General features: G+C 29.4%; 2 protein-coding genes and 1 pseudogene across 2 annotated transcripts in view; all 3 read right to left on the bottom strand.

Annotated features, from left to right (window-relative positions):
- The window catches only part of LOC123920960 (immediate early response 3-interacting protein 1-like), an 85280-nt gene that overhangs the window by 67931 nt on the left and 3257 nt on the right, over nucleotides 1-14092 (bottom strand). The gene's annotated exons all lie outside the window — the stretch shown is intronic.
- LOC123920470 lies at nucleotides 5947-8415 on the bottom strand (annotated as a pseudogene).
- LOC123922374 lies at nucleotides 11198-12475 on the bottom strand. Its single transcript, XM_045975097.1, has 6 exons — nucleotides 12366-12475; nucleotides 12104-12243; nucleotides 11797-11893; nucleotides 11563-11684; nucleotides 11386-11470; nucleotides 11198-11276 (listed from the first exon to the last, which is right to left on the bottom strand). The coding sequence occupies exons 1-6, from the start codon at nucleotides 12473-12475 to the stop codon at nucleotides 11198-11200; spliced, it is 633 nt and encodes a 210-aa protein (XP_045831053.1).

Below are 14092 nucleotides of genomic sequence, written 5' to 3'. Positions count from 1 at the left end.
AGACCTTGTAAAACAGGAACAACGGATGGACCTTGGCAGCAACCCAAATTAGATGTACCAATAATATCAAAACCAACTGGAACAATCTCAGAGAATGAAGGCTTGAAAATGCACTACACAAAAAATAAAAGAAAACAAATTTAATAATATATTAATCTGCATGTATATACAAAGGCAAATTGACTTAAATACAAAAGGAAATTTTTCAAAACTCACACAAACCTTGGTTGGAGTGTATGAGCTGCCTTTTGATAAGAAACTTTGAATGATGGTTAGATCCGAAGTCATCTCAACAACTTCAAAGACATCAGGCAATAAAATATTTGGACCATGTGTTTTGCGCACAACATAAAGATAATTCTTCCCCAGAAAATTGCTATAGGAGTTGTAGGAGTCTTTCTTATTCAAACCCTATTATAAAATCAACAGAATTTGAAATTTTAAAAAATATTAATAATAATAATCCTAATTAAAAATATAATATCTGTAAACTAACCATTTTGTTTCCTCTAGTAGAAACACATCCAGTAATTAACTCATCAAAAGCAGTAAAAATAGCCTTTCCAGTAGAATCACCAACAACAAATTCAACTTTCCGCCTATTAGGACAACATAAAATTAAACATAAAACCCCAAAAAAAAAAAAATTTATACTCAAACGAAAACCAAAGAAATAAATCATTACTTCGGAGAAACCCGGAATGAGGTACGGTGACATTCAGTGCAGTAGAAAGATGAATTGTATTTAATTAGATTTCTTTGACAATCACATACAGCATAAAACCAATCATCATAGTTTGTAATTTCAACCATTTCGGCAAAGGTAACAAACAATCCATAAACTGGGGATTTAACCAAATCATATAAGGTTTTCACCGGATAACATTGATCAAAAAGACGATAATTTTTCTCAATCATCTTCATTTTAACTGCAATAGAGCGAATATAGCAGCGACTAAACTTCTTCTTAAATCTGTAGAGAATATAAATAAATTCGACGACATTAATAAACAAATAACACAATAAGTTGAACATAATATTAAATGAAATACATAAAATCCTCATTACCCCATCTTAAAACTAATAAGTTCAGCAATATGAGGATCAACTAATACTCTTGTAACATCATCCACACTTTCAACAAACACATAACCTAACAACATTTTAAAATATAATAATATATATCAGTATCACAAAAAATGAGCAAACACCAAATGCAAAATATAATGTTAAACAATAGAGAAAACCTTTATCCATTTTCACTCTAGCAAATTGAAGCATAACAATAGGTAACCCCTCATAGCAGTTGTTGAAAAGACTTTGAAACTGAGTAACAGAGGAACCGCGAAGTTCACAATCAAACCTACCCCTGCGAAATACACTAATTAAAATTTACTATTTTTTGGTTTTTTATAAAATCTGGTAACAGCTAATAAAAAAAATTGTTTGTATATACCTGCGATCACTTAACTGTAATTTCACAACAGTCTTCATATTACCATTGAAATCAAGGAAAACTTCATAGTGCAACGCTGTCAACATTCCAATAACATCTAAAATAAGGGGAAAAAAAAAACAAAATAAGAAACAATCAATATAAGGTAGAAAAATCAAAGTATATAAGGTAATAAATAAAAAGAATACTAATTAAGATTGACAAATTAAAAAATACTGTAAATACATACCAACATAATATCTATGTGAAATAGAAGAGGTTAAAACCTCAGACGACGATAAAAGAGATAATCCACTTCTTTTGATCAACAAACAATTAGAGAAGTATATTTCTGTCTTTTCATTGAAAGAAATGTTATATTCACTGAAGACACCAATCCCACAGTCTAAATTTCGAGAAACATTGAAGGAAGAAATAACATAAACATTGTATTCACGTAAAATTGGAGCAAATTTTTGAAGACAATGAGTAGGAACCGAAGCCTGTATCTGTTTACCCTATACAAAAAATTAAGAATGTTTAAAACTATTTATAACCCTCATCAGAAAACGAAAGAAACAAACAAATAATATGACCCAATATAAAAAGTAACATACTTCCTGGTCAAGCAAAATCAGTTCCATTGTATTAACCTTTCCATTAACTAAAACACTACCAACAGTCCAAATCCTAATAACTCTGGCTTCCACTCTCCAATTTACTCTCCCAGGTTTAAGTTCACTGAAATAGCTTAAAGGGATATTCATAGTAGCTATGTAACTTGGGATTGAATCTATAAATGTGAGAGTGAGATGTGACTCTGATATATAGAAAAAGAAAGAAGCGTATATTATGCAACTAATATAATAAGTGAGACCCACACCTTGAAAGCTGTAATAGCTATATAACTATTGAATTAAAATATAAAATTATATGCAAACACATAATTACTCTTGATATCATGAATTAGCATTTAATGCTCCACTGTATATTTGATGTGGTTATAGAAATTAAATATATAATTTATTATGTGGATAATATGCAACCTCACACAATCCTTTATTACTCCTTAGAATAACCAAAATAAGTAGTAACAATTTTCATGCAACAATGGACAACAACATTTGATCACATGCTATTCTCATGGAAAGACTATATAACCAATTGACTAAACATGTAACAAAATTTTACTCAACAAAACTTCTTGGCATAAAAATAAAAATTCAATCAGACCTTTTTTTTTTCCCTTTTTTCTATCCCTCTCTAAAATAAGATCTTGTAATCCATTCATCTTTAGAAAACAAACAAAATTATAAAAAAAAATTACAGGCGAAACTCTATGCATAATTAACTTAATAATTTTATACTTACCAGCGATTAATAAAAAGATACTATATAATTTCCAACTTGTAACATCAGCAAAGTATTAAGTTTATAAATCATAGAAATAGCATAAAATAAACATCTATATTTCGTAGCTCGAAATTCAAAATGTATATAATAAAATCAATAATATGAATAAAAAAACGAAATGAATAACAAAAACAAATCATAGTTTAATTTATATTTAAATTGAATTAATAAATCATTATACATAATTCAAAACTCATATATAAAACTTTCAATAAAGATAATTCATTACACATAGTTCATTAATAAATTCATTACATATAAATAAACCTTAGGAATGAGATAACAACACAAAACCACCAACAAAGTGTCCCTAACACAATTCTGACACTTATTTATTAAATAAAACATCATAAGTTTATTATTTCTAAGGCAAGTCACAAGTGAACTTCTGGACTTTGCTGGATTCACCAAGAACTTCAAATGCTGCAGGAAGCTTTCTTTTTGATCCACTAACATCATCTTTCGCAGCAGACACAACTACCTCATTTTGATCACTAACAATTGTAAAATCAATCTGATCAAAGTCATCAAACTCATCATATTCTTTCAGTGGAGAACCTACGGAAATATCCCTTTTTCCAGCAAACACACTCTGAAAAGGATACATAAATCCAATAAACTTGATAATAATTTCAATGAATACAAATAAATAAAAAACAATAAAGACTTACCTCATCACAACAAACTGAGAGATAATTTTCAATGAAAAAATTCACAAGTTGTGAATCAGCACAAACATCCAAAACATCATAACATTCAGTGGAAACTTTTTGAGAAACCCCATATTTTTTCACTTTGAATAAGAAAGGATCACCAAAGAACGAATCAAGTTCATGGGGATACAGAGAAGCTCCTTCTGGCTACATCAATACAAACACAAATAACTTTATTCAATCCTCAATTAGAATAAGAATAAATAGCTAATAAACAAAATTACCATTGAAGACAAAGCACCAAAAGTATCAGGAGCTAATTGCTTAACAATTTGGTCAGTTAACTTGAAAGATGCTTCACCAGTCAAATCACCCACGGTAAGAATTAGACGGAACCTACAAATATACATTAAAGAATAAGTTACCTAAAAATGGTAATCTAAGAATAAAATCAAACAAATTAAACTCTTTAGCAGTATAAGAAACCTCTGTGAATTATCGTCTTTGTACCACATATCAATACCCTCAACAACACCAAAAAAACATGCACAGACAACAGCAATACCGTCTAGCTTCGAATCAGCGAATTTGGAGAAATTTTGAATTTCATGAACTCCAATAAAACTTTCAACCTTAGACAGCAAGTTAGACTGAGTAGGAAAAACATCGCGATAAACCATAATGATTTTTTTTTTTTAATGACAAAGGAAAAGATATGAAGGAAGAAATGATCCAACCTTCCTTAAATAACATAAGATCTCTGATAATTAAGGTCATGAGGAAAAGGGAAAATATATATAATAATATTTTATTAGAAGAATAATATTCAAAAGAGAAATGTATGGGGGGAAACTGGCCAAATAATTTAATATTCATTAAAGTGGCAAATCATTACCTCTTTTCAAGCATAAAAAAATACAGGTAAAAAAAAATAATAATACTATATAGAGTTATAATAAGGAATCTACATGACAATTATTCAAAATAAATAGGTCTATCAGGAATCTATTAAAAAATGTCAATGAAAACAAAATAAAAATAAATCTTTTATGAAATGAAGTATAAAAGTATTTAATAATATTTATTCAACATGTATTGTTATACAACTATATGGATAATCTAGATAAATCAATATACATAAATAGAAAAGACTATAAGGTATCGTTTGGTCAAACATGTTTTTGATATTCTTCTCCAAAAATATAGGAGTCGGGCCAAACAATTTTTGTTAATTAATTAATAAAAATAAGTTTCCTAATTTTTATGTGTAAAATACATCAATAATGAGGTTTTTATAAAATTAATATATACAATTTTTTTTTTGTGGAAAATCAACTTTTCGGCAGCTCTCCCTATTCGAATCCTCAAAAACACAAAACCATTATCCTATATTTAACCGATACAATATTTTTTTTTTTTGGTACATTAACTGATATGTTCATATACACTATTATTTAATCGCCCTTATGTCATGTCCCCATTATTGTTATTATTATTCTTCAAAAGTGCACTATTATATTTTTTTTTTTTTCTAAAAAACTGAACTCTTATTATTTTTTTTTTTTAAAAAAAAGGCCATGAATATCAGTATTCAATGTACTGGTAACTAAAAAAAAAAAATCCTGTAGAATTTTTATTCTTCAAAATATGAAATTAATAACATCAATAATTATACATGTATTTGGATTAAATTACAAAAAAAAAATTAACATTGTTAAAGAAAACTCTATGATCGGGTTTGAACTTTTCATCCTTCACACCGATATTTTTACACCGTGTAATAATATTTTAAAAAACATACAATTTCCAAAATATTATTTACAACGGATTTAAAGTTTATGTCATTTAAATTATTAACATAAATTTTACAGAAATATAAATTTATTTGATATGTTATTGAGTCCTACTAAAATATAAAACAACAATTTTAATTTTATGAATTTAAAAAATATATCAAATTGTTTTAGATTTGTGTAAAAACTGGTCATAAATGATTTAAATAATATATACTTCTAATCAAGAGTTAGATTTTCTAATAAAGTGGTAGATTTTATAATAATTATTATTATTAAAAATGTTAAATTTAGAAACACAAAATAAAGATAAAATATTGCAAACAAAAATTTTAATATTTGTTTATTAAATTTTTAAAATATTATATCGTTAAATATAAAATATTTAATATTTCATAAAAACTTATAATTATTGAAACATATAGCTTAATATATTGATTCTGAAATAGAAATAATAATTGCAAGCAACCATTATATTTCAGGTAAGCTTGTACAAAACCACCAAGAAAGTGATCGAAATACACAACTGAAATAAAAACATATACTTCAGATAGTACATAAAGTCCTGTGATTATTTACATAGATAAAACAAACAAACAACAACAGTACAAACAGGACATCTTAGTAGACCTGGATCTACTCTTTTTCAATCTTAACAGATTTCAATGTAACCTTTAGGATATAGAACATCAGATTCTTCAAAAGCCTTGGACAAATTCCTCTTAGAACTACCACCAGCAAACACTTTAGTAGGAGGAGCCAAAGCAGTTTCAGGAGTAACCAAAAGATCAGAGACAAATCCATCTAACTGAGTTTCTTCAACAATCTCTTCTTCAACAACCTCATCGTCAACATCATCAACTAACCCACCAGTTTCAGGAGATTTATTATCAATCTACAAATACATATTGAAATCTTAGATAATTTGAATTATTTCAATAAAGAATAAGGAATTAATAATCTATAACAACCTCTTTGGTAGAAACTTGCAGCAGAGAAGGATTGAAAATTTGCATAACGGATGCATCATTGCAAATTCGCTTGACCCTAAATGAACCATCAAATAAAACATGGGTTGAGGAAGATTTCTCAACCTTGAAAAGCAGTTTAGTACCAACCAAATCCTTCAGTTCACTTGGATAGAAACCAGCATTTTCAGCCTGATTATAAAAGTAAAAATCTACGTCAAATCACCGAAACAATAAAATTAGCCTCATTGTACAATAAAACTGGTACTAATATAAAAATACCTTTCCAGCAGAAACCAGATCACTACACTGTTTTCCAATAAGGTTGAACATATCCGAATCGAAAACAACAAAAATAGCATCACCAGTAGCATCGCGAACACGAAACTTGACTTTAAACCTGCAAAAATGATTTAAATTAATAAATTCAATAATAAACATATGAATATATATATTTTAAATATATAATAAACCATGTGAAATAAATAACAGTATTACAAACCTAGGCACCATATGAAAAGACATGCTTTACACACCCTTTACAATAATAGGCACCAGAATCAGCACTGACAATTCTATGACAACGACAGGCAGGATACCACCAGTCCTGCCCTTCAACCAAATCACTGATTATACCCAGCACAACATATATACCATCTTCAGATGAACCCAACAGACTTGAGATAGTGCTTTTTTGGATTATCACGTATAAAATCTTCTTCAAAAGTAGGTTTGGCCCGAGGACCAAGTACAGGAACAACCCCGGTTTTGGTCAAGCCCAGAAGAAATATCCCTTATAACAAATATAAATATAGTAAATGATCCCAGTAGTTTGCAAATATGAAATAAATAACAAAAAAAATATATAAGACATAAAATGTAATACCCAATTTTTAATTCGACAGCCTCTGGAATATCAGGATTAATGAAAATCTGAGTAGTATTCATGACCATTTTGTAGAGAAACTTTATCTGAGAAGAAATAAACATAATAGATAAAAACAAAGTTAAATAATACCAATTTCACCCAAGTCTTTGCCATTAAAATTTAATTTAATAAAAATAACAAAATATTGATTGGCAACAATGTACCTCTAAAAATCTTCAGCTTCGCAAACTGGACAGCTACAACCGGCAATCCTTCGGAAGTATTCTCCCATTTTCTTCTGAAGAATATCAACATAATCTCCAAACAATGCAACTTCACATTTTCCACTGCAAAATAACAAAAAGTTTAATATTAAAAAACATATAGATAGACTGCCAAATCCCAATTCAATAATTTGAATAAAAATTAATAAATGAAAACATTGAATTACCTCTTATCAGTCAATTCCATGACTATCATTTTTGTAACCCTTCCATCTTTAATGTATTCTCTCTCAACAGATATACCAGTCATTATACCCAGCACATCTAAATATACAACAACCACCAGAGAACAAAATTGACATAAAAATGAAGAAATAAAAAAAAATTCTGCTAATGAAAAATAAAAGACAAAATAACTCAATTTAAGGAAAACAGTAATAATAATAACTAAATGAAAATATAGACATACATACCAACCAAGTAATCATAATCAACCGTATGGGATAAAACATCGGAGATATTGCTAAAAGACAACCCAAACTTTGGTATGGAATCACCCTCACAGATTTGGACTTTGGTTTTTCATCTGGAAAAAAAACTTGTATGGATGCAGAGTGGTACGATAGCTACCACTGCTGGGTGCAACAGCCAAGTATGAAAGTTTATAAGTCTGACCCTCCATAATCTTAAGCTTAAAAAGATACAGCAGTTGTTTCCTAATAGTCGCATGAATCTTTCCTCCCTACAAAAATAAAATTAAGAAAGTTTATGTTACATATATAGGAAAAAATGAGTTAAAGGAAAATAAAGATATATACCTTTTCATCAATCAAGACCATTTCAATAGAATTAGTCTGGTCATGATTCAAGAAATTAGGAACTTCCCAAACACGAATAACCCGAACCTTAACCCTCCATGATTCTCTTCCAGGAACAACATCACACAACATATCAAAAGATGGATCCATCTGATTAAGGAGTAACTCAAACAAATACTTTATAAAATATGATATCACAAGTATACAAAAGCAAAGACAAAGACATATTTATACCCAAATGGGTCAAATACATAGATGATGCAAGTAATAAATATATGAATCAAATAAAAATGAACTGCCAAAAAATGAAAATTATCTGAGCCAGATATCTGCCAGACTGAGTGATATGACAAACCGTTCAGATCTGACAAAATACATCCCTTAGGCAAATGCTGACAATGATCACAAACATATAAATGAAAAATAAATTATGAATTTCAAATATAATAAAATAAATCAAGTAACAAAAGATAAATATAAATATAATCTTTCTGCAGACATACAATATAGTATATAAATATTGATAACAAAATAGTATTTTAAAACATCCAATATGTTTTGTCATAGACTTTATTAAATAATCAAGTAATAAAAACTTGACAGGGTTGGTCAAAAGTTTAAAATGAACTGAATGTCAATGCTGAATAAATAGAATATGGGAAAACATAATTAGATAGCAACTGACATTGTATAAAGGTTAATTTACACAAATATAACAGACAAACTGAAATTTTGACAATCAGTTCAATATATAGAAATCAAGTAAAATAGAAATCAAGAAATAATTCATCACATTTTATATAGTCAAAACCCTTTTAAAAAAATAAATTAAGAAATTTAAGAAAGATTGATTAATTCTTATAAAACTGGCGGAATAGTTGACTTGAGAAACATGAAACGAAAAAGTAAAAGGAGAGTATTAAAATTCGGCAAAAAAAACAATAAACAATTTGAGACCCCAACTGTAAACCCTAAATCATCAACAAAATTAAACAAATCTGAGGGCTACATATTTTTGATAAAACAAATTAAAAAAATCATTAGGGGAGAAAACAAAATAATTAGGGGGATACCTCAATATTCAACCCATGTCGTTAGAGGAATTTTTTTGAAGTCTCAAGAGAAGAAGATGCAAAAGCAACAATTGGTAGAAACGTTTATGAATGGAAAGGTAAAGATATGCTTTCCATTGAAAAATAAAAGTAGAACTTGGGCCATGTGTTGTTAAAATCCCTACCGGAGGCCCACTTAAAGCATGAACCATATAATTTTTGTATTTAGGCACAATTTTGTGTGGTATTATTAACAATAAACCATAAAACGTACTTAAAAAAGGTAATTGTTTATAATTTTAAATCCAACTTAAAATGAAGTATAAGATAATCATTTATGTGGTATGGTTAATTACCATTGAAAATATCATTTCAATTTGTAAACATAAGAGGGATATATGATATTAAAATCAATTTAAATCTATTTTTAAAGTAGAGAAAATTGCAAAATTAATCATGTATCCGAGTAAACAAAAGTAATAATTAATTTTAACATAATCCACCATCAATTGATTTAATTTATTAATATAAACTGAACAAAATTTCAATGGCCATTGAAGTACTAAATATTCAGGCCATTGATTATCATTCATAACCTTCAAAAAATGGCTATAAATTATATATAAAAATGCAACAATAGCAACGGCAATGATGACCAAATTGGCTAAAAAATAGGCAAGATAATTATCCCCATAGTAACTAAGAATAAAACAAATCCAAAACCAAAACACAAGCAGTCAAATTGATTCAATCACCAACTAATACCACTTATATATATATATATAAATTTACACAAATCTGGCAACAAATACCAATTATAACACATGATTTATAATAGCAAACAACAACGTCATCTGTCAGACACATTACAAAATCATAATTATTTAGTACTTAACACATTAGACCCTACATCTCAACATCATTAAAATTACATCAAATAAAAATAAAGTTACAAACAACATTTAACAATCTCTAGATCGCTTGTGATGATCTGCAATTTCCTCAACAATCTCTAGATCGCTTGTGATGATCTGCAATTTCCTCCCCAAGTGTATTATCAAATGAACCAGCCAATCTTTTGTTTGATAAATATTCCCCATGTTGATTGATCTCTTCAATAAAACCCGAGGGATAGACAACCTCGCTCATTACTGGCCTATAAACCTGCTAAATTAAAAACCATACATCAAGAAACTATAAAAAAAAGCAAACACTATCTAAATGAAATCACACATCAACAATAGACAACCTTTGCAGGAGTATGGCGTGTTCCCTTAAGAGAAAAAGCATTGAAAATATCTGGATCAAGACAAACCCTAGAAACTTTGAAAGCACCTTTGTATATAGGATTCAAAGAAGACACCATGACAATCTTAAACAACAATTTTACACCTTCAATTTTCATCAAAGCACTAGGTGGATTAATTCCTTCCAAAACCTGCTAAATTAAAACCATTGAAAAAAACACAAATCAAAAAAATATGGGAATAGAACAACAACAAATGAGATGAATAATAGAGAATAAAGTAACAACCTTGGATGATGAAAGCTGAATGCTACACTTGGTACGGGTCAGGTAACGGACATCATCATCAGAAAGAACAAACATGGCATCATCAATGCCATCGGGTAACATGTATTTTGACGCGAAACCTATATGCACGAAAATCCATTATTTTTTGTAGAGAAAAATATAAAATAACAATAAACAACAATAACCACATAGATCAAAACAACTTTACAAAAAAACAATAAAAGGCTACCTAGGGACAAATTCAAACACATGCTTTGAACAACCTCTACAGTAATAATATCCAGCATTAATTATTAAACGTTTTGAACAACGACACGAAGGGTACCACCAATCTTCTCCAATTACCAAACCATCCACAACACCAGATACAATAAATGGCCCATCATCAGATGTAGATTTCAACTCAGCAATAGTTTTCTTTGGATATAGACGAAGAAAATCATCCCACGACCGAAGGTTTAACGGGAGGACCAATTAACGGAACAGTCATTGCAGGTCCACCTCGCATTTTAGATAACCTATCAATAAAAAATGTGGAATATATCAAATAAACAGGAAACTCAATTTCTAATTAACTAAGTGAAACGAATAATGGAAGGAGAATGCTTATAGAGATATCCAATATACCTTCTTCCTAAAAGTACAGATTCATCAACTGGAGGATTAAACAACATCCTAGTTAGATTTTGAATATTCTGTAAAAGAACACGACCTATACAAAAATACAAAAAACATTACAAATCGTTAGTTGATTTCCAATACTGGGGAAAACATCAATATACATTTTCAAATTAAAAAATTTACCACGAAAAAATCTGATCTTGGCAAATTGAATAACAACCACCGGTAGACCTCCGTCGAGAGTGGTCATCATCTGAACCAAGTAATCAACAATTTCGCCAAACAGAACAACATGACAGAAACCTCTTCAAATTGCAAACAATAAATCATCAAAAAATAAAAAATTAACCACAAAGCAATAATCAACAAACAAAGTATGGATTACGATTAAAAAGATTAATATAAAACAACAATAACCTGTGATCAGATATCTCAACAACAATCATTTTGACACGTTGACCATCTTTAAGAAACTCATTCTGGGAAGATATACCAGTCATTACCCCCATAAAATCTATAGGTTAACAACCAAAATTTAATAGAAAATCAATGTAGAAAATAAATAACGAAATTCAAAAAACATATAAAACTTACCAACTAAATAATTACTATCACATGAATGAGAATTAATTTGGCCAATGTCCACCAACGACAATCCATTCATTTTGATTGCTCGACACACCATTTTCTCCAAAATAGTAGTAGAATGAAAAAAACAACCGACAAGGATGCCTAGTTGGCCTGCATAATCCATAAGCATCAACAACAGAAAACGCAGATAAAGTATAAACTTCACCTTCAATAATAACAGCTTTAAACAAAGGAATCAAGTGTCTCCGGACAGTAGCATGTATCCTTGCATCCCTGTGAAACAATTTTGTGTAATAAGAAAAACATAAATACAATATATAAAATGAACAAAAATAAATCAAATAAAATATTTAACCTTTTCATCAAGAAGCACAAGCTCAATTGAATTTTCTTGCCCAGAAATTAAATTGGATTTGACCACCCAAAGACGAATCACACGAACCTTCAAACACCATGGAAAATTTCCAACACGAACATCACTTAAATTGCTATAAGCATCAACCATTGCGCCCAAATAGCAAACAACCTAAAGCAAAACAAAATAAACCCAGATTTCGTTTTTTTCAATAGCTTTTGAGGTCGTTATATACCACAGACATGAGCTTATGTAAAGCTTAACGCTAACAATCAACATGTTAATTTACAGATCTGAAAAGCAACCAGGAATGAAGGGAATTTTGCATACCGACAATCTGGAAAGCAAAGTATCGGTCCAGACTTCTGAGGTTAAGAGCGAATTGCTCGGTGACACGCGAGCAAGAGCAGGCAGCAATTCGGTTCAGCAAGGGGCAGAAACGCGAACCACCAAAAATTGGGTATCAACAGTGAAAGGTGGAGTTATCCCCTTCGTGAAGAGTATAGATTAGTAAAATTACAAGAAAGGAAATAAAACCAAACGCATTGTGCACCGAAGTTAATTTTAATTTTGATATTTGAGAGCAGTTTTTTTTTTTTATTATTGATCAATGGAAGTTTTTGAAGGGTAAAATTGGCAATAAAAAAAGTTCAGCCCAAACTCATCTATAATTATTTTATATTAGTTTCTAAAACAATATATATAGGGGATAGGAGAGTTTGGACTGACTTTTTTTTTTGTCCATTTTGTCCTTCACTATAATTTGAAATAACATCTATCTATAACAATAACAATATATAAAGGGGTTTGGGCTGGCTTTTTTTGGATTCATTTTGCCCTTCACTGTAATTTGAAATAACACTTAACAATAATACCGACAATACCCTTGATTTTTTTAGTAGCAACAAATTTTTTTTATTAACAAACTCACAATAACATAAGACCTTTTTTTTTACATAAGTTAAACACAGGGGCAGGCGCGGAACGCGCTTTCCACGCCTGCCTGACCTACTAGTATAATAATAACATTAAAACAAATTAAAAATCAATTGTTTAAATTCTTAATAAAATTTAAAGCTATATATATATATATATGTATGTATGATTTTGCTGTGCCACGTGGCATAAAATGATTTGGCCACATAGCACTTTGTCAGTTTCTTCCATTTTGTAACGGTCGATCTAATAGTAGAGACTAAAAACTAATTTTATTCAAAGTGCAATGACTTAAACCAAACAAAAAAAAAATTGCAGGGTCCAATATCAAAATGAGCTACAACTGCAGGGACTAACAACATATTTAAGCCTTTTTTTTTATGCAGTTGTGCAGTCACTACATTTGTGGTCGTCCAATTAAGATCAGACAGTCTAAAAAATGATATTTCATTTAATAATTTTAAATACACTACTTAAATTAGGATAGTTTGATCTTGATCGGACGATCACGTACTGATGTCTGACTGCACTCAATTTTGACCTTAATAAGGAGTTAAAGGGTTTGTTATCCCTCATTTATAGATTAAACCCCAGTTCTCACATACGGCACCAATAATCCAAAACGAGATTAATGACAAAAAGTGAAATTGATTGAATGTGATGGAAGAAATTGATGCTATTACTCCATAAGAGGTGGTGTACGTGAACAAAAGTAAGTGAGAATTTTAAAAGAGACAAAAGTTTTTTTTTTAAAACAAAAAGAGACAAAAGTTTAACTAGAATATAGAATGTATATTTAACTAAGGGCTGAATTTTTAGCTGTTTTATATT

The sequence above is a fragment of the Trifolium pratense genome, linkage group LG4 (assembly GCF_020283565.1).
Source record: "Trifolium pratense cultivar HEN17-A07 linkage group LG4, ARS_RC_1.1, whole genome shotgun sequence".
Taxonomy (NCBI): Eukaryota; Viridiplantae; Streptophyta; class Magnoliopsida; order Fabales; family Fabaceae; genus Trifolium; species Trifolium pratense.
The sequence above is the reverse complement of the archived record's forward strand: the minus strand, read 5'-3'. Positions and strand labels throughout refer to the sequence as shown.